Source organism: Equus asinus, chromosome 25, assembly GCF_041296235.1.
Source record: "Equus asinus isolate D_3611 breed Donkey chromosome 25, EquAss-T2T_v2, whole genome shotgun sequence".
NCBI classification, from domain to species: domain Eukaryota; kingdom Metazoa; phylum Chordata; class Mammalia; order Perissodactyla; family Equidae; genus Equus; species Equus asinus.
This window is the reverse complement of record NC_091814.1, coordinates 15909983-15932667: the sequence shown is the minus strand read 5'-3', so window position 1 is coordinate 15932667 and position 22685 is coordinate 15909983. Positions and strand designations below refer to the sequence as shown.

The window sequence follows — 22685 nt, the reverse complement described above, 5'->3', positions numbered from 1 at the left end:
GGTTTTTGAAGAAGAAGCTCCCTTGGGCTGTCAAGGAGCATGAGAGGGCGGCCTGAGGTTCGCTGGGGTGGAGCTCAGTCCTCGTGACAGGATGCTCTGAGGGTGGGGCCATTGGGGGTGGGGTGGGTTTGTTCCTGCCCCCTGCTGAGGGAGCCCAGAGTGCAGCACTAATAGGATTAGGGTGTCTGACGTCTGATCAGGGTGTTGCTCACCCAGCCAGGGAGGGGTGCCCTGCTTTGGAGGAGGAAGGGGATACCTTGAGTCAGACCCCAGCCCTTCACCCCCAACTTCTGACCCCCACTCAATCCCTGAGTTCATACCCCACCCTGAGAGGTTAACCCTGATCCTTTCCTCCCCCATTTGTGCCATTTCACCTCCAACTTTCCATCCCAACCTGCATTCTTCATTCCTGGTACCCATCCCAGCTCTAAGCTCCCCCTCCTGACACTCTACCCAGCCCACCCGCTCTGGGTGCCTTCAGTGCATCTCTGAGCCTCCACGCTGGACTCCCACTCCCCACTGCATCCCTCCCTCACCCAGACCTTTCTCCACTGATGTGTCTGTCTGGTTCCAAGGTCTCCTTTGGGTGTTAACCTGTTCCGCATCCCAGACCCCCAGCTCCTGCCCTGGGCCTGACCCAGCATGGCAGAGAGCACTATGGGGAGGGGAGAAGGGCAGAGTGAGCTGTCCTACAGCACTGAGCCTGGGGTCCCCTCCCTTAGTTTCTGGGCAGCCACATTTCCAGGACAATATCCTACCTGTCACCCACGACCCCTGGATCCCCTTTCCAAGCTGCTGGGTGGGACCATTCCCTCCTTGTCCCTCTACTCCAGGCACAAACCGCCCCTTCCTCCAGGTCCCTAAAACTCACGCTGAGCTGTGCCCACTGGGGAGGGGCGTACTCCACTGAGGCCCTCACCTGTGCCCCCTAGGGCTCTCCCATTGTTCACCTGTATCTGTGCCAGCCTGGGGCCGGAAGCTGGGTTTCCAGGCTGGGCTGGTGGAGGGGGCCGAGGCACTTAAACCACATCAGCCCACAGCAGGAGGGCTGTCTTTCCCTCTCCCCCATCCCCTGTCATGGGCAGGGCCTGGCCAGGGTATAAATAGGTCAGACCGCTGGGCTTTCCCCGCTCTTCCTCTCTCCCCAACCCTCTCTCCTCAGCGCTTCCTCTCTCTTGGCCTGGTGAGTTGTGGTCGCCTGACTGGCATGCGAGGGGTGTCAGGCCGAGGCTCGGGGTCGGAGAAGGGGGGCTGGTGGCGGCCAGATGTGCTAAGTGGGTCCAGATGTGAGGTTCTGATGTGGAGGATCTGGGGTGGGATGTGTGTGTGCGTGCAAGAGAGAAAAAATAGCAAAGTGTGCAGGTGGCTGGGTTCGAGCTATCGGAGGGGTACTGGGATGCTGGGGCTTGCAAATGCTGCTGTTGTAGTATGTTTTGGTGTGCATGTGACCTGTGGGTATGCACAAGCACAAAGCTTCTGTTTGCACAAGCCCATGTGCACACTTGGGTGAGGGAGGCAAAGTGAAGGCAGAAGGCGACTGTGTGGGCTTTTGTTTAGTAGTGTCCTATGAGCCTCTGCCTTGCACCCTGCAGCCCAGCCCAAGGGAACTTGGCTGCCCGCCCCACCCCTTCCCTGCATCCTTGCCTCTGCCACCTCACCCGGCCCCTCCCTATGCTAGGCTAGGCGCTAGGCCACTGTTTTTTTCCGCTGCAGGCCCCTGGGCAGGCTTCCAGCAGCCTTGCCCAGTGCTGGGAGGGAGAAGAATGGGCCTGGGTGGGGCTGCTGTGGGCTGAGCTGTGGGAGTGAACAGACTGAATAAGGGATGGAAAAAGGGCTGTTGTTGAGCATGGCCCGAGGGAGGCCCCGGGAGCTTGCTGCCTGAAGCCCAGAGCCTGCGCGCAGTGGGCCTGCAAATGTTCACATTGCCCACCGCACTCACCCTTCCCACCAGGGGCTGAGCCCTACCTTTCTGGGCTCCCCGATGGCAGGAGCAGGGTCTCACCAAGTGGTCCTGGAGGAATGGGGGTGGGTGAGGCATTCTGAATACATGACTGGGAGTGGGGGTGGGAAGACAAGGGTGTCTCTGTGACCCTGCCCCCAGATCCTGACTGCCACCATGGCGTACCCCCTGGAGAAGGCCCTGGATGTGATGGTATCCACCTTCCACAAGTACTCCGGCAAGGAGGGTGACAAGTTCAAGCTCAACAAGTCAGAGCTAAAGGAGCTGCTGACCCGGGAGCTGCCCAGCTTTTTGGGGGTGAGTGCCTACTGCCTGGGAGTATGCCCCCATGTGGAGCATTCCCCACAGAGGAGGGCAAGGCCCTGGGAGGCCCAGTCTTCTTGCAGAGCAGTAGCTGCAGCTGGCATCTATCACTGAGATGGGGAAGGGGGGCAGAGCTTGCTGTGGCTGCCTGGGGTGGAGAGAGAGAGTGCCCACCACTCCCTTCCTGGCCCCCAGCAGAAAGGGGGCTGAGTACGGGCCAGACACTCTGCCAGGTGCTTTGCACAATGTAACTGAAGAGAAATTAAGGCTCAGAGAGGTTAAGTAATTTCCCAAGGTAGTGTGCAAAGCTGAGATCTGCAAACCAGGATGGTCTGCCTCTTGCTGTCATTGCAGCCATGAACAATTTCCGAGTTTCTATTTGGCTCGTGGATGTGAAGGCACAGTTAGGGAGACACTCACACATCTACAGACTTCCCCAGAGCAATCGCAGCTTCCATCTGTATCAAACTTTATGCAGTTTATAGATTGCTTTCATGGCCACTATCTAATCGGATTCTTAAAATGACCCTGAGGGAAGACACTGTGGTGCCCTTCTCCAGCTGCACCTAGATACTCTGACTTCCTCATCTGAGGGGTAACCCTCCTCCCATCCTACTTTAGCCCTGAGAGCTGGAGTTCCAAAACTGGGCCCCCAAAGGTGGCTGCACCTTCCTGAGCTCTGATCTGGAGATGGAATCCTGGTCTAGTCTTGGTTCCACTCCCGGGCTTCTGGTTTCTACCTGTAGCCTCTTCCCCCGTAGAAAAGGACAGATGAAGCTGCATTCCAGAAGCTGATGAGCAACTTGGACAGCAACAAGGACAACGAGGTGGATTTCCAGGAGTACTGTGTCTTCCTGTCCTGCATCGCCATGATGTGCAACGAGTTCTTCGAAGGCTTCCCCGATAAGCAGCCCCGGAAGAAATGAAGGCTCCTGAGATGCGGGTGGGGCCTGCCAGCTGGGGTCTTCTCTGTTGGCAGTGGGCATGGTGCCTCACCTTGGCTCCTCCAGATGGGTGTATGATGCAGAGCAAGTTCAATAAAGATTCTTGGAAGCTTTGAGGCTGATGGTCTGAGAGACTCTAGGGGTGTGTGTGTGGGGGGCGCTGAGAAATATGTAGGGGTGGTGGTGGGGAGCACTGGTGGTTGAGCTTAGTTTTGTGGAGAGCAGACTAGTGAAGGTGGGAGAGGGATGTGAGGTGACTGAGGGTGTGTGTATGCACGTGTGTGTTTGCGTGTGATAGAGTTGACTCTGATGGGGCCGAAGGCAGGGGGAAAGAGACCCGCAGAGGCTTGGAATGCCCCAGCTGTGGGATCTTAGCCAGCCTGCTCACCCCTCCCCACTCTCCAACCTTGCCTCTGGCGAGACCTATAACTGAGGCTGGAATGGGACTGAAGGTCACATCTGTTCCTAGTTGGGGTCTGGAATGGAGTCTGGGCACCCTGGGGGAGAGATGGGGAAAAGGGTTGAGTCACAGGGAGGGAGTAGCGAGGTCAGAGTGGAATGGGGCGGAGGGCTTAGTCTTGAAATTTACAGCCCAGGCCCTGTCCTGTCACGGCTTTCCAGTGCCCTGGCTTCAAACCCTGGGGATGGATGAATCCTTCCTGTCTGTGGAGGCCATGTGCAGGGAGACCTGGCCATTGGCAGCAGCATGAAAATACTGTCCTTCTCTAACCCCTCTCTCTACCGCAAAGGTTCTGGGGTGGATCTGTTATCAGTTAGGAATCATGCCCCTTCAGAGAAGGACGAAGGACCTCAGAAGGGATGAGTAGAGGATAGTGGCTGGGTGGGAGTGAGGGAGTCACTGGGAGGTGACCCTAATTTTGGAGACAAAATTCCAGACATATGATCTGATAAATGAAATTGAGATTATCACCCCCCCCCCCGCCCCCCGCATATAATATCAGATACGATGTTGCTTTCCCTTGAAGGCTATCGGCTCCAGCATGCAGTGGGTGAGATTGAGGTTAGACTTCCAGGCCTCCTGGGTGATATGGGGACCTTTAAGAAAGAGGTGAGCAGAGGGCAGGTCCAGAGGCAGGGAGGGTTTGGTTCCCTTGACCTCCCAAGCCTTCCCCTTTGCTTCTCATCTCATCGTGTTTTTCTCTCAAGTTTCAGAGGAGTTGGGTAGGTGACTCAGATGTTCCCCTAGAGTGTGACTGCGGAGACTTGGGTAGAATTTTCATCCAGGAAAAAGTTTGCCTCCTCCCCGCCTCCCTACCCGCCCTAGTCTGCCCATCTTCCACGGGAGTGCCCTCCCCTGAGCCTCCTCCTGCATCACTCTCTACTTCGGAAACTCCTGTTGCTTAGCGACCAGTCCCTGCTGCCTCTCTAGCCTGGCCAACCGGGGGTGGGAGTGGAATGGGGGCTGGGGGGGAGGACCCAGGCAGGCTAGGGTGGGGCTGCAGCAGCGACAGATTCTAAGCCCCTAACTCGGTTCTGTTCTCATACTTGGACTGGTTGGCAGTAGAACAATGTCTGAGTCTCTCCTGGGATACAGGCAACTCTCTCTGACCCCTACCCCATTCATTACTGCACCCTGATCCTGCTGCCCCCAACCCACAACCTCTACCCCATCACCCAGCCCCACCCTTTCTCAGATCCCCTCCTCAATCCTTGATTCTCAGTCCTCCATTTCAAGAGTCTCTGTGAATTCTTTCCCATGAAGATGAGTGAGGTTTAGAAGAAATCGCTCATTTAAAAGCCCTTTAAAAATCTTAGGCTCCATACTAGCTAATGACCCTGACAATGCCCTTGGCAGGAACCATCGCCCCCCACTGCTTCTCATCTTGAGGTGTGTCTGCTCCGCTCTTGGTGTGAGTGGAGGGCCCCAGTGTGGAGAGCAGCCTAGGGCATGGGGAGATACCCTGCATTTGGCCCACACCTCCTGGGTCTTCTTTCCAGGATAGCCCGCTTTCTCCTCCTCCACTCTGTTGTCCCATCAGATTGTGAGTTCTGATTTTTGGTTGGGAAAACAAAGTTTCTGGGACTGAAGATGTGTGTGCCATGGTGAACTCAGTGTGCCCCCCCTCCCTCCACTTGGAAACAAGGAAGGTGAGATTGGCAGAGGGGGTTTCTCCCCAGCCCCATCCCAAGAGGCTCTCACCTGGGCTTCCTCATGTCCCCGGCCCCTTCTCATTGGCCCTTTCCCTGCCCTGGTTTCCTGGTGATGGGAGCAAGGGAATAAAGACAGAGAGCAGTGGGAGGGAGCCTGTTTCCGCTGCCTGGTTCTCTGGTTTACTCTTTCCTTGGTGAGTCTTTCCTTCTGATCTTCCTGCTCATCCATACGGTGGGGCAAGGCGGGTGATGAGACCAGAAGGTGACAAGCTGTGGTGACCTCCACCAAGGAAGGCCCAGTCCGATGAGTGGGCATGTGCTCAGGGAGGAGAGGGCAGAGGATCTGGAATTGGGGTTATCAGAATTTCCTGAGAAGTGACTCTAGGGGTGGAGGTGGAGACCAGGACCAGCCAGGATGCTCCTGCAGATACCCAGAGGCACTTGCCTTCAGTTGTGGTCCTGGCTGAGTCTCCTGGAGGTGGGGAGAAGCTGAGGGTTGTGGGTGGTGGGAGATGAACGACAGGTCCAGTTCGAGAATCACGAGGTGGGCTTTGGGCTGAAGGGGAGAGCCAGCAGCTGCTTCCTCCTTGCTCAGGACTCTACAGAGATTTACCTGCACCCCTCAAGTTCCTCGGGTGTTGCCTCCTTCCTCCCTAAGGGGGAAGTGGTTTTCAAGTCTGAGTCACAGGAGCTCCAGCTGCCTTGTCCCTTGGTGGGTGCAACTGTGCTGATGGCCTGGAGGGCTCCATTCAAACCCAGCCTCTGGCTCCAGCTCTCAGAGTGACCCCGGAGCTTTCACTAGGCCCGCGCCCCTCACTGCCTTGTGGCAGTCTGCACGTGCAGTTCCCTGGGCTGGAGACTTGAGACCAGCTGGACAAGTCCAATCACCTCTCCCCAGTTTCCTGTTGAGACCTTATCTCCCAGTTCCAGCCCCCTCCAACCTCTGGACTCTCCCTTTGCTCTGTCCCCCACTTCTACAATGGGACACTCCCTGCTCTCAGGTCAATCAGGCATCTGTGCACAGGAGGGTGACTATGGTGAGGACTGTCTCTGGAAAATGAGTGCCCAAGCTGGACGGGGCAGGGAGAAGTCCTTACCCTTTATCTGCTCCATGTCTGCCACCAGTTTTTCTTTTGGGGAGGTCATCCTGTCATCCCTCTGCCCCTAGACCCCTTTTTCAACATTCCCTAAGCAGGAGAGTGTGCAGTCTCCTGCGAGCCTGGTCAGTCTCACCCCTCTGGCCGTTCCAAGATGGCCTTGGGTCTCAGTCCAACCTGCGCCGACACATTTGGGTCTACTCGTTGGTGGATTTCAGTCCCATTACGGGTTCCAGTCTCTGGTCCTTGAAGGAGGGGCTGGGAGGTGGGGGGAGTAGAAGGTCTGGCTTCCCCTCGCAATGTAATCGTCTCCTTTCCCTTCACCCTACAGAGCCACACACCGTGATGGAGACTCCTCTTGAGAAGGCCCTGACCACTATGGTCACGACTTTCCACAAATATTCGGGGAGAGAGGGCAGCAAACTGACCCTTAGTAGGAAGGAACTAAAGGAGCTGATCAAGAAGGAGCTGTGTCTTGGTGAGGTAGGTGACTGTCCCCCTCCCTCCAAAGTCTGAGTGCTCCCATGAGTACCATGAGGGGGTACCATGAGGGGGAGCACCCATACCACTGACAGAGTGAGGCGAGAGGCCCAGCTCTGCTTCCATAGACATCTAGCGTGAGGACACACACCTGCCGTCAAGGTGCCCTAATCTCAGCCAGGAGCAGGGTGGCCAAAAGGTACGGACAGAGACCAAAGGAAGAAGGTGGGCAACTTGGGCCAACAGAGCTTTGGACCTCCGTGCTGGAGGGTGAGTCAGGGTTCCCTGGAAAGAGGAAGGGTGGCATCTGGAGGGTGGACTACGGCCTGGGTGAGGGTTTAGAGAACGAGATCAAGGAAGCTTCTGTGTTGAGGCTAGACCTGCAAAGCCATGGTGGAACCTGTATGAGGGATCATGGGGGATGAGGGGACCCAGGGGGTCCAGGTCGAGCTGTGCACTGCTCAAGGGCAGGGCCCCAACCTGACGCCCCTCCACGCGCCTGGCACATCAGGGGCTCTCAGCTGGTGCTGACTTGGAACCAAAAGGACCTTTCTGCTCCTTTGTGAACACAAGGTTGGAAGGAGACCTAGTTGATTCTTACCAGACGGAGATGGTGGGAGGGAGATAACTGACAGAGGGGAAAGCCTGTGAGGTAGTCAAGATATTATTTTAACAGTTAAGAAAAAATTGAGGCTTAGATACATTATATAACTTGTCCAAGGCCACAGCTAGTATGAGGCTGAGTTGGAATTCCAGGCCAGGCCTGTGTGTCACCCTCCCTTTTTCCTTTAAAATTCAGCTTGCAGGCCTCTCCTGTCACATCCTGAGCCCTGGTGGGCCGCCCCAGAGAGCAGCTCCCCTGAGTTGCCCCTGTGGGCAGGGGAGAAGCAGGCGTGGGTGTCCCCTGGCTTGCCCTCTGGGCTTCCTGCCAGGCTCTCTGCATCCTGGGGTTAATGAGGGCAGAGGGAGGAACCACGAGCTGGCAGGGGTTAGTTACAGGGGGACAGGGCCCCTGGGGAGGGCCTGGCTATAATAGGAGCCCAGACTGGGAACAAAGATCACGTCACAGAGAGGCTGTTTCCATCTCCGTATGTCTCAAAGTTCTGTCTCCTGTGGAAAAGCTGGAGCTGAGGGCCCTGAAGAGGGGATGGCAGGATGTGCCTATATTTTCTTCTTGTTCCACCCGAAGGCCCTGTCTCCATCCTCTTGGCAGAGCCGGGCTTGGTGGGCAGGGGACCAGACAGAGAGTAAGACTGGGTGCCAGGCACTCACTTCCACTCAGCTGTCTTGCAAGCTCTCCTAGAGAGGAAGGACTCGACCGTTTCTCAGCTCCAATACACTGCTCTCCTGGAGAGATGTGTTGTCTGGGTCAGTTCTCAACTCTCCCCTATAAGGACAGAAGGAGTTGGAGACAGGCATCATGCTCAGGCCGCATAGTCACCGACCTGTTTCTATTAGGTGTTATATACAATCTAGACCATTATTTCTTTGGATGGTGCAGTGTTGAGAGAAGGGAGGCTTGACCAGCCTTCCTGCTGTGATTTATTTAGATTCAGGAGTCAGGTCCCTGAGCCTCTGCTTGGTGCCAGGCCCTGTACTGGGTGTGGGCTGAGGGGAGACTCGGGGGGGGGTCGAGATGCTCAGACGGTTGCTGACCCAGCTGGGGATCACCCTGAGGCTGCCTTCCCAGGGGATGGGTGGCACCACACACAGCAGTGGGGCAGGGCAAGGCGGTGTGGCTGACCTGTTCCTCTTCCTGGGTCCTCGAAGAAGAGGAAGGAGAGCAGTATCGATGACCTGATGAAGAGCCTGGACAAAAACAGCGACCAGGAGATTGACTTCAAGGAGTACTCGGTGTTCCTGACCACGCTGTGCATGGCCTATAACGACTTCTTCTTGGAGGACAACAAGTGACCGGGGCTCAGCTCCTTGCCCTTGGCCTCTGCAGCTCCTCTCACAGACCCTCTGTGGCCCCTTGCGCTCCTCTCCCTCTCAGATGGACCCTGCTTCAGACTTCTCTCCCATCAAATCAAATAAAGATTTCCCATTCCAGGTGTCTGGAGGCTGGTTTTGAAGACATCTTGTCCACCTTGGCTGGGGATAGGGTGCAAGGAAAAGCTTCTCCTTGAGTGGGTTGACAGTCTCTGGCATTAGGGTCCTGGGCTTCCACCCCACTTCTTGTCCTTCTACAGTGTGACATCATTGAGCTTATCTGGGCTTAGGTTTTTTTTTTTTTTTTTTTTTGGTGAGGAAGATTGGCCCTGAGCTAACATCTGTTGCCAATCTTCCTCGTTTTTTTTTTCTCCCCAAAGCCCCAGTACATAGTTGTATATCCTAGTTGTAAGTCATTCTAGTTTTTCTGTGTGAGATGCTGCCACAGCATGGCTTGATCAGTGGTGTGTAGATCCGCACCCAGGATCTGATCTGGTGAACCTGGGGCAGCCAAAGCTGGCATGCAAACTTAACCACTATGCCACCCGCTAGACCCTGGGCTTAGTTTTGCCGTTCTGGAAAATGGGGAGATTGGGCCAGGCTTCTGCTTGCTGCAGAGATGCAGAGAAAGCTAAGAGGGAAAGTGCTTTGAGAGTGAGGACACGGAGGGAAGTGGTGCACAAGCCAGTCTGATTTGTCACCAGCTTGCTGGAGGCCACCCTGCAACACCAATGCAAAGGGGAAGTCTGGCTCTGGCTCCAGGCCAGCCCCCTTTCCCTCTCCTCCATATCTCCCTCAGCCGCAAGTCCCACCCCAGCCCGTCCCACCCCAATCATCTCTGGGGTCCAGTGCTTTTTGCTCTCCCCACCTCTCCCTATCAAAATCATTTCTCAGGACAGGATCTGAAAAAGATTTTCACTACAGGGTGAATAACTAATGATGCTTACAAGGCTCGGCTCAGGCGTGTGTGCACAGTAGTGGGCAAGAGGCTCCGGGTGGAATGCCAGGCGCCGGGGGAAGGGAGTGGGGGCGGTGGTAGGAATTTATTTTTGCTGGGAGATGGATGTTCTAGACGTCCTTTAAATCATATCCTGTAGACCACTGGCTGGTCCTCTCCTTCATCTAGGGTTGACCCTGAACACCCTCTAGGCGCCCCGCCCCCCCATGCCCTCCACCTCCCCACCCTCGTGTCACACGTCTCACGACGGTGGGCAAACTGAGCTATGGAGATTAGAGGGCGCTCCAGGTCACTGGGCTTGCGGGGGGTCTCCACTAGGGGCCCCCATCCTTCCGCCAGGCTCCCTCACCCTCGGAACGCGGAACAACCCCGGGGCAGGAGGCGTGGAAAGTTGAGAGGGGCCGGGGGTGTTCGTGTAGTGTAAACCACGGGCGCGGGGTGGGGCGCGGGGTGGGGCGCGGGGCGGGCCCTGGGCGGGTAGGGTGGACACACCGGCCGGTATAAGGCGGGCGGGCGGTCGGCTACACAGCGCATCACCTCGACCGCTCCGTCTGCGCTTCGCTGGGGCCCCGGGTGAGTTCTCGCCAGCGCGGCCCGGCGCCCCCGCCTTCGCCCAGCCGCCGCCTGCCCCCGGGGGGGCTGCTGCGGACTCTGCGGGCGGCGCCGGGATCCCGCTGCGGCGTCTGCGAGCCCCTGGGCCGGCGGGAGGGTCGGGAGCGGCGGGCCAGCCCCGGGCTGGGCGTGCGGCGGGGCGGCTCCCCGAGCTCTGCTGGGGCGCGGGAGGGTGTGGCCTGGGTGTGTCAACGCCGCAGCTGTGGTCTTGTGAGGCTGTGTGTGGGGCTGGTTGTGCTGCCTCCACCTCCCCGCCCCCCATCCTCCCCAACTTCTCCTGGAACCCCTGGAGTTCTCAGCGGTGGCCCTATTTGCTCTTTAGGATCCTTGCACCACCTCTCCTCGTGTCCCCCTCAGGCCGCTGATCTCCTGAACCTAGAGTCTGCCCACTCGCTCCCCTTCAAGCCCTGGGTTGTCTCCTGAGGCCACCTGTGTGTGCCTGAGGCTGGGTGGTTCAGGCAGGCAGACAAAAGGAGTGCGTGGGGGTCGAGGAGAAGGGGACAGAGCTCCTGGGGTGTTGGGTGAGTGGGAAGCCCCTGCTGACCAGCCCCTCTGCCCCCAGCTCTGAGTCCAGCCTTCAGCCATGGCGTGCCCCCTGGATCAGGCCATCAGCCTCCTCGTGGCTATCTTCCACAAGTACTCCAGCAGGGAGGGCGACAAGAACACCTTGAGCAAGGGTGAGCTGAAGGAGCTGATCCAGAAGGAGCTCACCATTGGCGCTGTGAGTGAGCCTCCCCAGGCTGGTCATCCCACCCCTGGCCCTGTAGAAGCAGGATTAGGAGAGGGGGAGGAGCCGGGGCATCTGACTCACATCTACCCACCTTCTGGGGCCCTGGTCCACATGCTCACTGAGCCCATTGGTCCACTCCCCTGAGGGGGTAGGGGGTCCTCTCAGCCTGGTTTTCACTCCCCCGAGTGAGGAGCAGGAGCAGACCAGTAAAGCCAAGTGAACCCAAAGTGGACTTGGGGCTTTGGTGACAAGTGAGCACAGAGCCACTTATCTGAGAGAGGGCTGCCTGGGAGGAGGAAGGGAGAGGACCGAGGGGTCTTGTCACCACTGAGTCTGGATTTCCCATTCTAACACGTTAGGAGCTGGAGGACTCGGAAATTGCAAAGCTGTTGGATGACCTGGACCAGAACAAGGACCAGGTGGTGAACTTCCAGGAATATGTCACCTTCCTTGGGGCTTTGGCTATGATATACAATGAAGTCCTCAAGGCCTGCAGTTAAGTTGGCAAAGTGGAGACACACTCTAGTGGGCTCGTCTGAGTCAAATCCAGTGGTTGTTAATTGTACAATAAATATTCTTTTTGGTCGAATCTACCCCTGTGTCCTGGCTGCCCAATGATTTCTGTTTCCTCTTCTCTTTGGTGCTGCACCAGCCATGAGACGGTTTGCTCACAGTCACCTCCCGGAGTGACTCAGTGACTCACCGGGGGTGGGGGGGGCGGGGGGAGGGAGCTGGTGGGAGGGTGTGTTGAGAAGCCAGAGCTGGTGTGTTGAATTAAGAATGTGCACATTATGACCTGCTGACTGAGGAGGAGCAAGCCACCCACAAGGGGGCAGCAGGTAGCTCCCTCAGCATCCTGGTCCTATTTCAGGGAGGTGAAACCCACAGGGGTCGTTTTGATTGAAGGCACAGTTTCAATACACCGCCACAAAGGAAGTAGAGTCACTAGATTTATTATTACTTACAGATCCCAGAAGTAAGGGGGCGCGATGAGCTGGGGGAAGGGCAGTCCTCTGTCCGGGGTCACAAGTGAGCCTGAAATAGAGAGCAGGGTAGCAGGAACCTATTACTTAGAAGGTGAATGGGGTGGAGGTCATTCACTTTTTGAGGGCTTCACTCTAAGTGGTTATTGTAAAGGTGCTCTGGGAAAAGTAAAGCGGGAACTTATGGCGGGAATCCTAAACTCAAGTCCTTATCTAAGTGTCCAGACTCTGGCTGAGCATGAGCAGGGTTATCCCACTGTGAAATGCCGAGGCAGCATCTCTGGAAAACAAAGTTGTTTTTTTCCTCACAGAGGGTACACACGATGGTGGACCGACCCTGCGAAGGCCGCTGTTAGCTCATAAGCTGCCATTCTGTGAATTAGAAAAGATGCCCCTTCTGGATGAAGTCATCTTAAAGGAAGACTCAGTGGTCCCCAGGAGAGAGCGTTCTGGGCTGGGCTTGGAGAAGGAAATGATGCTTGAGCCAGGCTATGATGGGTCCAGATTGGGGCAGAGAGAGTCCTAGCGGGGTCTCCCAAGACAAAGACGTGTTTTAACTTTGAATGTGGTGAGAGGGGAAGGATGGAAGGGCCATGGGGCAAGGCTAGTCCACTTTCTCACCACATCGAAGTGGGGGCAGAGAAGGCACAGCTGGCATGCCCAAAGCCTGGGGGAAGCATTCCACGTGAGACCACCGAGGGTGCGGTATGACTGAGTTCACCGTGCTGCCTGGGCCCCAGTCAAAGGCGGGAGGCACGCTTTAGGAGTCTGTTCCTGCATACAGGGACAGGGTTCTTTGTGTTGAGGGTGGTGGTCTGAAGAGCTGGCAGCTGCATGAACATGTGAATCACGGGGTGCTCGTGAAGGGGGCCAGGTGGGGGTCCCTGGGGCTGGGCCCACCACAGCTTCAAGCCTTTCAGTCAATATTGAGCCAGGCCATCCCTGCAGCCTCAGCAGAATGAATCACCCCAGTTATCCCATTGGAGCCAAGACTGGCTGTCAGCCCCCTGCAGGGAAGATGACTAATTGTCTGAATTATTGTCTGAGTCCATTGTTTGTATTAGTGTTTTTGGGTAGGGAAGGTGGGGTGCAAGGGGGTGAACTGTCTCAGGGCAGTGGGGCATCCCTTACAGTTCTCTGCCCTCCGGGCCTAGTCTGAGCCAGGCAAGTTCCTCTGTAGGAACCTCAGAGGGAGGTCACATCTTCTTTCCCCTCTTACTCACCGCCCCTCTTCCCTGAAGGCCCAAATGTGTGGAATTAAGTTGTCTTCTTCCTCCGTAGGGTGGGGATGTGCGCACAGTCCCCAGAGGGCTGGAAGCGTCGCCTTTGGAGTTCCTCCTTCTCTAGTTGCCTCCGCTGCCCCACAGGGCATAGGCACTGGCACTGTTGGGGAGCAGGAAGGACTCAGAACTCCAGCTGCCCGTCTGCACAGCCACGTGCAAGCCTTGGCTCTATTCCACTTCCTCTGGAAAAGTACCTTCCTGGCCCCGCAGTGGCTGGCAATTTGGGGTGTGGAGTGAGCACCCTTGCGTGGGCAGAGAGCAGGAAGTCTGGGTTGGTTTTCTTGAATTCCTGGGGAGGAGCTGATGGTGGTGGTACCACAGCCCTGGTCATCAGGGAGCCCTTCCTATGAGGAGGGATACAGGACGTGGACACCCAGGGAATGTCAGCAAGGGGATTTTTTTGCTCCTAGCAATCAAATCCCAAAAAAGCAACTCAACTTCACCTGAGACACACCTGTGATGAGCAAGTCAATGAAGGGGAGGGGTTTGCAGAGACAAAGAGAATCGGAACCCCTGCCTCTCCCCTCCCCTGCTTTCAGCGGGGAGAAGACCTTGGTACAAAGAGGGAGGAGGAGTCGTTTCAGTGGGTGAAGACCTGCTGCCGCTGGGAGGGGCTGCTCAGGCAAGGCAGTCAGCATGAGCTTCCAGGGAGCTCCGGTGGGTGGGCAGGCAGGCCAGGAGGTTGAAGAGGATCAACAAACATTCTCAGTCCACCTGCTAAATAAACAGGTGTGTCCTTCTGCTTCTGCTTCTCCACAGTAGTGGAGGGGAACAGGAACATGGATTTAAAAAAGAAAACAAAACCCCAAACAAATAGCAAATCTTTCGTTTGCTCTGAGGGTATGACTTTAAAGGGTTTTCTTTTTTGCCGAGCGGGTGGTGGGAGGAGGCAGTATTTGCACTGGAATCTGGTGAGTGCAGCTGTCAAAGGGTGTAAGTGGGTGTGGAGAGGGGCACAGACTGCACATTTTTATTGCATTTGCCTCCAACCGAGGAAAGTTGGAAGTGAGCCCTTTGAGCTCACTCTGTGGAGCAGTAGTTTGGGCTCAGAGGAGACGGAGAGGTTCAGAGGTAAGCTGGGGGCTTCACGTCCTGTCCCTTTGCTGAGGTTGATCCAGGAGGTCCAGTTCACCTGCAGGCTGGACAGTAGGCGTGGCTCTGTGTTCCCCAGGTCTCCCTGCTGAGGCTCATTTTTGCCCTCTCCGTGCATAACTGACATTAATCCTCCAATCTAGCCACCGTGATGGCCGTGAGGCTGAAGCGGCGGCACCACAGCCCTTTTCTGTGTCCGGAGCGTCTCCCGTAAGAGGAGTTTAGGGCTGAGTCACAGGTGTAGCTGTTTGTTCTCTGCCAAGCAAACATGAAATTGTCAAGAACAATGCTGCTTTCCGTTTGTATAGCACTTTTACTTTCACAAGGCACTTTCAGATCCATTGTCTTTTTGATCCTTGGAAGATTTATGTGTAGTGTGTGTTACTGATCCCATTCAACAGGTGAAGACTAAGTTACAGGGAAGAAAGTGCCTCTACTCAGGGCAAACTATAAGTTAAGAAGGAGCTGGGACCACAACTGGGCACTCCCCATCCCCTGCCCGGTTCGCTAGTGCTATTCTTATCACACATACTGTGGCCATTTCTTCTCCATCTTTTTCCCTTACATTTTTTAATTACGTATTCAGAGTATTCCAGGATGATTTATGGAATGCATCTAAGATGAAGAATAATGACACAAGACCCATTGAGTCTCAGAAATGAACATTATCATTACCTTTCAACCCCCTGGGTTGTCTTCCCCATCCCATCTCCTTCCTTCTTAGTGGAACCACTGTTTGATCATTGAATTTTCTCATTTCTTCTTTCCTTAATAATTTTTACTACATATATTTTCATCTGTAAACAATGTATGGTTTTTGATAGTGGTGAGTTTTATATGGTTGGAATAATACCATGTATTTGTATATAGTGTGATGAAGAAGTCAAATCTGTTTTCCACATAAACAATTGTTCCAGAAAAATGTATTAAAAGTTCCTTTCCTTCTCTACCACTCTGCAATGCGGTGTATAATAAATGTGTGTGTGGGCCTGTTTCTGAGCTCTCTTTTCTGTTCTATCGATTGACTGATCTATTTCTAGGCCAATACAGTGCCATCTTAATTGTTATATTTTTGTAATAATCCTTGATATCTGGTAAGGCAAATCTCCCAGCTTGCTCTTTGTTTTCAGGAGTATCTTGGCCTCCTATTTTAAAATAGACACTTTAGAGTGAGCTTGTTAAATTCCGCGAAACAACTTGTTGGGATTTTGATTGACATAGCATTGATTCTATAGATCAACTTGTGGAGAATATTGAATCTTCCAGTCCATGAACATGGTTTATTTTTCCATTTATTTAGGTTTTCTTTAATGTCATTGAATAACATGTTATCATTTTTGCCATAAAAGCACCTAATTGTATAATTTGTTGACGTTGTTGCAAATGGCATGTTTAAAAAATATATACATTGTTATTGGTATAGGAATGTAATTGAGTTTTAAAATACTTAATTTCTTTTTTTTTTTTTTTTTTGCTGGAAAAGATTCATCCTGAGTTAACATCTATTGCCAATCTTCCTGTGTCTCTTTTTTTCTCCCCCTCCTCAAGTCCCCACTACATAGTTGCATATTCTAGTTCTAGGTCCTTCTAGTTCTTCTATGTGAGCCACCGCCCCAACATGGCTACTAACAGATGAGCAGTGAGGCTCTGTGCCCGGGAACTGGACCCAGGCTGCTGAAGTGGAGTGTGCCAAACTTTAACCACAAGGCCATCAGGGCTGGCTCTAAAATTTTTAATTGTGGTAAAAAATATGACATAAAACTTACCATCTTAACCATTTTTAAGTACACAGTTCAGTAGTGCTAAGTATATTCACATTGTTGGACAACAGATCTCTAGAACTTTTTTGTCTTGCAAAACTGAAAATCTGTACCCATTAAACAAGAACTTCCCATTTTCTCCTCCTCCTAGTTTTTGGCAACCATTATTCCACTTTTTGTTTCTAGGAATTTAACTACTTTAGACGTCTCATATAGGTGGAACCATACAGTATTGCCTCTTGTGAGTGGCTTATTTCACTTCGTCATGTCCTCAAGGTTCATTCATATTATAGCATGTGACAGGATTTCTTTCCTTTTTGTAATTGTTTTGTATTGATTTTATATTTAGAAACTTTGCTAAACTCTCTTATTATTTCTAATAATTTAGATTCTCTTGGGTTTTCTACAGAGCCAATTATTTCAGTCTGCAGATAATCTACTTTTTGCTTTTTCCTTTTTAATCCTTATGACTTTTATTTATTTTTCTTGCCCATTGTACTGGTGAAGACCTCTAGTACCTTGTTAAATAGAAGTGATAGTGGCACTCCTGTTTTGTTTCTGATCTTTTTTTTTTTAAAGATTGGCACCTGGGCTAACAACTGTTGCCAATCTTATTTTTTTTCATGCTTTATCTCCCCATTTCATCTGTGTTTTAAAATTTATTCATAGAAAGTTACTCATTTATATTATAGTCTTATTATCTATATATTTGAAGCATTTCTAGTTATGCTCCCTAATTTTTTGGTTCCTAATGTTAATTTGTGCCTTGCCTTTCTTTTTATTTTCCTTGAATAATATTGTCAGAGGATTGTCTTTTTTTCTTCTAGTTTTTCTGAGAAACCAAATTTGGCTTTATTAATTCTTTCTATTATATATTTGTTTCCTAGTTCATTAAATTCTGCTCTTGCTTTTATTTTCTTCCTTCAATATTGTTTGGGTTTATTTTGAGATGACTCATTTGTTTTTAAACTTCTGTCTTTTCTAATATATGAATTTAAGGCTATACACTTTCCTCTAAGTACTGTTTTAGCCACACTGCATGAGTATTTATATTGTTATATTGATGTATATAAAAATATAATTTAATTGTTCAGTTCTAAGCCTTTTCTTATTTCCATTATGATTTCCTTTCTTCACATGAGTAATTTTTAGAAGTCTATATTATAATTTTCAAACATATGTCTTTTTCCTAGATATCCATTTGTTATTGATTTTTAACTTATTTGCATTGTGGTCAGTTAACAGGGGATTTATGACATCAATCCTATGAAATATGTTGAAAGATGTCTTCTCTGCTTTGCTCTAGCATGAGGTCAATTCATAAAAGTTGTGTAGGTGCGTCAGAAGAACGTGTATTCTGTGGATCTCTATTTTCTTTTTTCATGTTGAGGCTTTTTTGTCTGCTTGTTTTCTCAGTTACTGAAAGAAGTCTGTTCAAATATCTCACTGAGGCCGTGAATTTATTAATTTCTTTTTGTAATTCTGTTAATATTTGTTTATATAGTTGAGGCTATAGTATTACATGCAAACAAGGTCATAATTATTATATCTTTGGGGAATTTTGTATTAATGTGTGGTGACTATTTTCATCTCTAATAGTGCTCTTTGCATGTTATATTATATTTTATATTAATCAGCTTTTGTTTGGTTAATATTTGGCATGTGTTTTTTGGTATTTTTTTGGTTAATATTTGGCATGTATTTTGGCATATAATATGGCATATATTTTTCGTTTTTCTATTGTCAACTTTTCGTTATCCTTTTGCTTTGGATATATCTTTTGTAAACAGCAAATATGGCCTTAAAAAATCTGATCTGATGATCTTTATTTTTTAACTGGAACTTTTGGTTCATTGAGATATATTGAAATTACTGATACCTTTGTTTTTATTCCTATCATCTTATTTCATGCTTTCTATTTTTCCACTTTTTTTTTTAAAGATTGGCACCTGATTTAACAACTGTTGCCAATCTTCTTTTTTTTCCTGCTTTTTCTCCCCAAATCCCCCCAGTACATAGTTGGATACTTTAGTTGTGGGTCCTTCTAGTTGTGGCATGTGGGATGCCACCTCAACGTGGCCTGATGAGTGGTGCCATGTCTGCACTCAGGATCCAAACCGGTGAAACCCTGGGCCGCAGAAGTGGAGCTCAATTTCATCAAGTTTAGCAAATAGCCTTAAGGCAAAAGCCAGCTTCAAAGCTCCTCTCATTTTCCTGGATTCCTATTTTTATTTAGATTTAGCCTCTGAATATTTACTAAATTCTTTGTTCACTGATACAATTTAAAAAGGGGTTTCAAATTTTATGCAGCATTTGAGTTGTTTCTAGTTGGCCAGAGTATGTATTGCCATTATTTATTCTTTCATTCAGCAGGTATGTGCTCAGAGAGGGCCTGTGTGCCAGGACCTGTCTTCACTGTCTTAGTTGTCTTGGAGGAAATCCACTCTCTGCCCTGAGGGGGTTCCCTGTCCACAGCGAGGCCGAGGAAGTCCTTTCAGTTTAGTTAGATACTTGGCTTCAATAAATAGATTTCATAGCTGCAATAAGATATCTCACAGAAATACAAAACACAACTCCCTAGCCCCGGAGTGAGGCTGAGGCTCTGAAGAACTGCAGTGCACCAGAGTTAGATGAGATGTTAGACGTGCTCTAGTACAGTGTGTTAAAGCTGTGTTCCCTGGAGGTACTCCATGCAGGGCTGCTGAGAACAGTCAAATAATTTGTGTCCTGCACAAAAGCCCTGGCAGGGGACTCGGTGGGGGCTGAAATTCAGCCCGTGCTCAGCTGTCCAAGCTGCCACCTTGGTGCCTGGCTGCATCTGTCTGGAAGATGAGACGCTTTTCTCATTTGCATGAAGGCAGCGTACAGTTTAGCAGGCCCAGAGACGTCATGCAGTGTAGGGGAGGAAGAACTATTCCTTTCCCCTCCAGGTCCTTCTGGCTGCTCTAAGAATTAAATTCACATGAGACAGAACAACAGGAGAAAATCCAACCAGGCTTTATAACCTGTATACATGGGAGAAACCCAGGAAAACTGAGTAACTCACCAAAAGGGCTAAAGCCTCCACCTTAAATACTGTCTTTAGCTAAAGACAAAGGAGGATGTTGGGGGTAGTGGTTTGGGGCTTCAAAGGGGAGGGAGGCAATTCACATGGAGATGGAAAAGCAAATGTTTGGTAAACAAAAGTTGACCCTGCCTTGTAAAGACAATGAGAGGTGGAGAAGACTTTGATCAAATGGCCCTTGCTGGGTTCCTCCATGTCTATCACACCTGGTTTATGTCATACTATAATTATCTTATGGTATTAACTCCTTCCTGGAACGGGCTTTCTATCTGAAATTCTTTTAGGCAGTTAGGGGGAAGGTCAAAGTTTCTTCCCGAATCTTTTTTTTTTTTGGTGAGGAAGATTGATCCTGAGCTAACATCTGTTGCCAATCTTCCTCTTTTTGCTTGAGGAGTGTCCCTGAGCTCACAGCTATGCCAATCTTCCTCTTTTTCGTGAATCTTTTTTTTTTTAAAAGATTTTATTTTTCATTTTTCTCCCCAAACCCTCCAGGACATAGTTGTGGGTCCTTCTAGTTGTGGCATGTGGGACGCCACCGCAGCGTGGCTCCATGAGTGGTGCCATGTCCACGCCCAGGATCCAAACCAGCGAAACCCTGGACCACTGCAGCAGAGCATGTGAACTTAACCACTCGGCCATGGGGCAGGCCCCACTAAATCTTTTGTTCTCAAAAATAATCAAGGCAAAGAGACATATTTTGGGGTGGCAAAATCTGATCCCCACAGTAGCCAAGGGAGTAAGGGGGAAGCCTGATAAACAGGCTCTGGGACTTCTTCCTAGTTTCTAACAAGGAAACTCTCAGTTTTGCGTATTATATGAATGGTTTCTTCCTAAAAATTCGTTAAAAAAAAAACCGACATAAGGTTTTTGATACTTTTTTCTTTTTTGAAAATCAGTAATATGATCCTTCTCACCCCTGACTCCCCTTAGTTCTGCAGAGGAAGTGGTAGAATTTCGAAGAGGGAAAGTTATTTGGTGGCTTAATTTGGCCAGGATCACATATTCAGACAAAGGCCACTGGATATAGGATACTGTGCAAGCTGGCCTATTCACCTCCAGGAGCAGAGTCTGGCTGTGGGTGAGAGTTGGTGAGTAGAACAGTCTGGCCTGGCAGGGAGCTGGGGAGGCACAGGTATTGGGCTGGAGATGCAGCTCGGGGCGGTGTGGAGGGCCAGGGAAAAGGGGGGCCCCGGACATTGTCCTGTAGGCTAGTGGCTTCCTTCCTAACTTGTCAACTGAATGCTTCTTTTCATATAATTATTTTTCACAATGTAGATACTTCCCTCCCCACCCAGATTACATCAATAAACATGGTCATTGTAAAAAAATGGGAAAATATTTAAAAATGTAAAGGAAAAAAAACTCATCTGAAATCCCATCTTGATGAAATAACCATTGGTTTGATTACATCCTTTCTTACATCTCTTTTTAAATATATAATTTTACACATATGGGATCATATAATAGATGCTGATTTATTGGTGATACATCCGAAATTTGTTTTTTTATTTTTTATTGTGGTAAAAAAATGCATAACATAAAATTTACCATGTTAACCATTTTTAAGTGTGCAGTTCAGTGGTGTTAAGTACAGTCACGTTGTTGTGCAACGAATCTCCAGAACTCTTTTCATCCTGCAAAACAGAAACTCTGTACCCAACAGACAACAACTCCCCACTCTGCCTCCACTTAGACCCTGGCAACCACTGCTCGACTTTCTGTCTCTATGGCTTTGACTACTGCAGGTACCTCATAGAAGCAGAATCGTACACTATTTATCTTTTTGTGACTGGCTTATTTCACTTAGCATAATGTCCTCAAGTTTCATCCATGTAGCAGCATGTGCTAGAATTTCTTTCCTTTTTAAGGGAGTATTATCTTTTAAAGTATTATTTTTTGAAGTTTTTTCTTTTTACTTGCTTTCTTCTCTATCTCTCTTGTTTTTCCCCTGTAATTGCCCCCATAAAAAGGATTCTCATACCAATTCCAGTGTGTGGAGTGGGGAGGTTTCCCCAGGCCACCAAACAATTCTTGGACATCTGCCGGATGTCCTACAATTCAACTCAATTCTGACACTATCTGCCTGGAGATAGCATCAGATTCCATGGGTTAAGAGCTCAGTACCATAGGACTGGCCTCCCCCAACTTCAGGTGCCGGTCACAAGCCAGGTCGTCACCTGTGCTTCTGACCAACTGTCTATAGATCAGAGGTTGGAACCTCCGATTGAACGTTCCAACTCAGGATGCCAGCTGCAAATCTGGATTGTCATTTGTACTTCTGAGCAACTGGCTATAAATCAGAGGTTGCCACAACCCCCTTCCTGGGTTCCGTTAATTTACTAGAGTGGCTCACTGGACTCTGGAAACCCAATTACTCACTAGATTACTGATTTATTACAAAAGATATTAAAGGATATGAATCAACAGCCAGATAAAGAGATACACAGGGTGAGGTCCTGAACAAAGGAGCTTCTGCCCTAACGGAGTTTGGGGCCATGGTACGTGGGAGCATACTAGTTCACCAACCTGGAAGCTCTCTGAATCCCCTCCTTTGGGTTTTTATGGAGGCTCCATTACATAGGCACGATTGATTAAATCATTGGCCACTGATGATTGATTCAACCTCTAGTTCCCTTCCCCTCCCTGGAAATCTTCAGTCTCACCCCTCTATGCCTGGTCGGTTCCCCTGGCAACCAGCCCCCATCCTGCGGTGCTTCGAAAAATCATCTCATTGACATAAACTCAGTTGTGCTGGAAAGGGCCTTGTTATAAATAATAAGATACCCATTTCACCTTTATGGCTCTGAAGCATTTTTCAGGAACAGAGGACAAGAGACCAAATATTATAACAAAAGATGGTCCCGTTGCTCTTATCACTCAGGAAATTCTAAGGATTTTGGGAGCTGTGAGCCAGGAACCAAGGATGAAGACCAAGTATGATACTGGTCAACACAAGGTTGACATAAGGAAAGCCATATTGTAGAAAAGAGACCATATTGTAACTTTGAATGACTTCCGATTAACTAGCCCAGACATGCTCTGTAGCTTTTATGGACCCTCCCAGCAGCTATAAGTTGATAACCTTGTTCTTTTGAGTTCCTCAGGAACGTGATGGCCCCAGGCAGAGAGTCTGTGCTGCTGGCCATCATCACGACAACTGAAAGATCAGGATATCGGTTGTTGCTCCGCTCTCTGATGCATATCCAGTAAAACAAAAGAGTATCAGGAACTGAGACCAGACGTCTGGCCCCACCTGGGGGTCAGATGGAGGCCCCACTGGGATTAGGTCTATTTTTCAGGGACTGTTAAAATTTGGGTTGGCTATTCTTCTTATCCTTCTGGTCAGACACTTGATTATAAAATATGCTTTTTAGA

General features: G+C 50.3%; 3 protein-coding genes across 5 annotated transcripts; all 3 read left to right on the top strand.

The window, feature by feature from the left end:
- Nucleotides 1-136: 136 nt before the first annotated feature.
- Nucleotides 137-3323, top strand: S100A4 (S100 calcium binding protein A4). 2 transcript variants are annotated; one of them, XM_014864975.3, is made up of 3 exons: nucleotides 137-1183; nucleotides 2102-2257; nucleotides 3025-3323. In XM_014864975.3, exons 2-3 carry the CDS (start codon nucleotides 2117-2119, stop codon nucleotides 3187-3189), a joined length of 306 nt encoding a protein of 101 aa, XP_014720461.1. In that variant the 5' UTR covers nucleotides 137-1183; nucleotides 2102-2116; the 3' UTR covers nucleotides 3190-3323. The 2 variants fall into 2 exon arrangements, with proteins under 2 accessions (XP_014720461.1, XP_014720462.1); XM_014864976.3 differs by having other exon boundaries at nucleotides 1132-1183; nucleotides 2072-2257.
- A 2824-nt stretch (nucleotides 3324-6147) lies between these two features.
- S100A5 (S100 calcium binding protein A5) lies at nucleotides 6148-8944 on the top strand. Of its 2 annotated transcripts, none has more exons than XM_070497422.1 (3): nucleotides 6148-6356; nucleotides 6748-6899; nucleotides 8667-8944. In XM_070497422.1, the coding sequence occupies exons 1-3, from the start codon at nucleotides 6299-6301 to the stop codon at nucleotides 8808-8810; spliced, it is 354 nt and encodes a 117-aa protein (XP_070353523.1). In that variant the 5' UTR covers nucleotides 6148-6298; the 3' UTR covers nucleotides 8811-8944. The 2 variants fall into 2 exon arrangements, with proteins under 2 accessions (XP_070353523.1, XP_044614427.1); XM_044758492.2 differs by lacking the exon at nucleotides 6148-6356 and adding an exon at nucleotides 6376-6541.
- A 1093-nt stretch (nucleotides 8945-10037) lies between these two features.
- On the top strand, nucleotides 10038-11721 carry S100A6 (S100 calcium binding protein A6). The gene is made up of 3 exons (XM_044758554.2): nucleotides 10038-10359; nucleotides 10961-11119; nucleotides 11488-11721. The coding sequence occupies exons 2-3, from the start codon at nucleotides 10982-10984 to the stop codon at nucleotides 11626-11628; spliced, it is 279 nt and encodes a 92-aa protein (XP_044614489.1). The 5' UTR covers nucleotides 10038-10359; nucleotides 10961-10981; the 3' UTR covers nucleotides 11629-11721.
- The last annotated feature ends 10964 nt before the right edge of the window (nucleotides 11722-22685 follow it).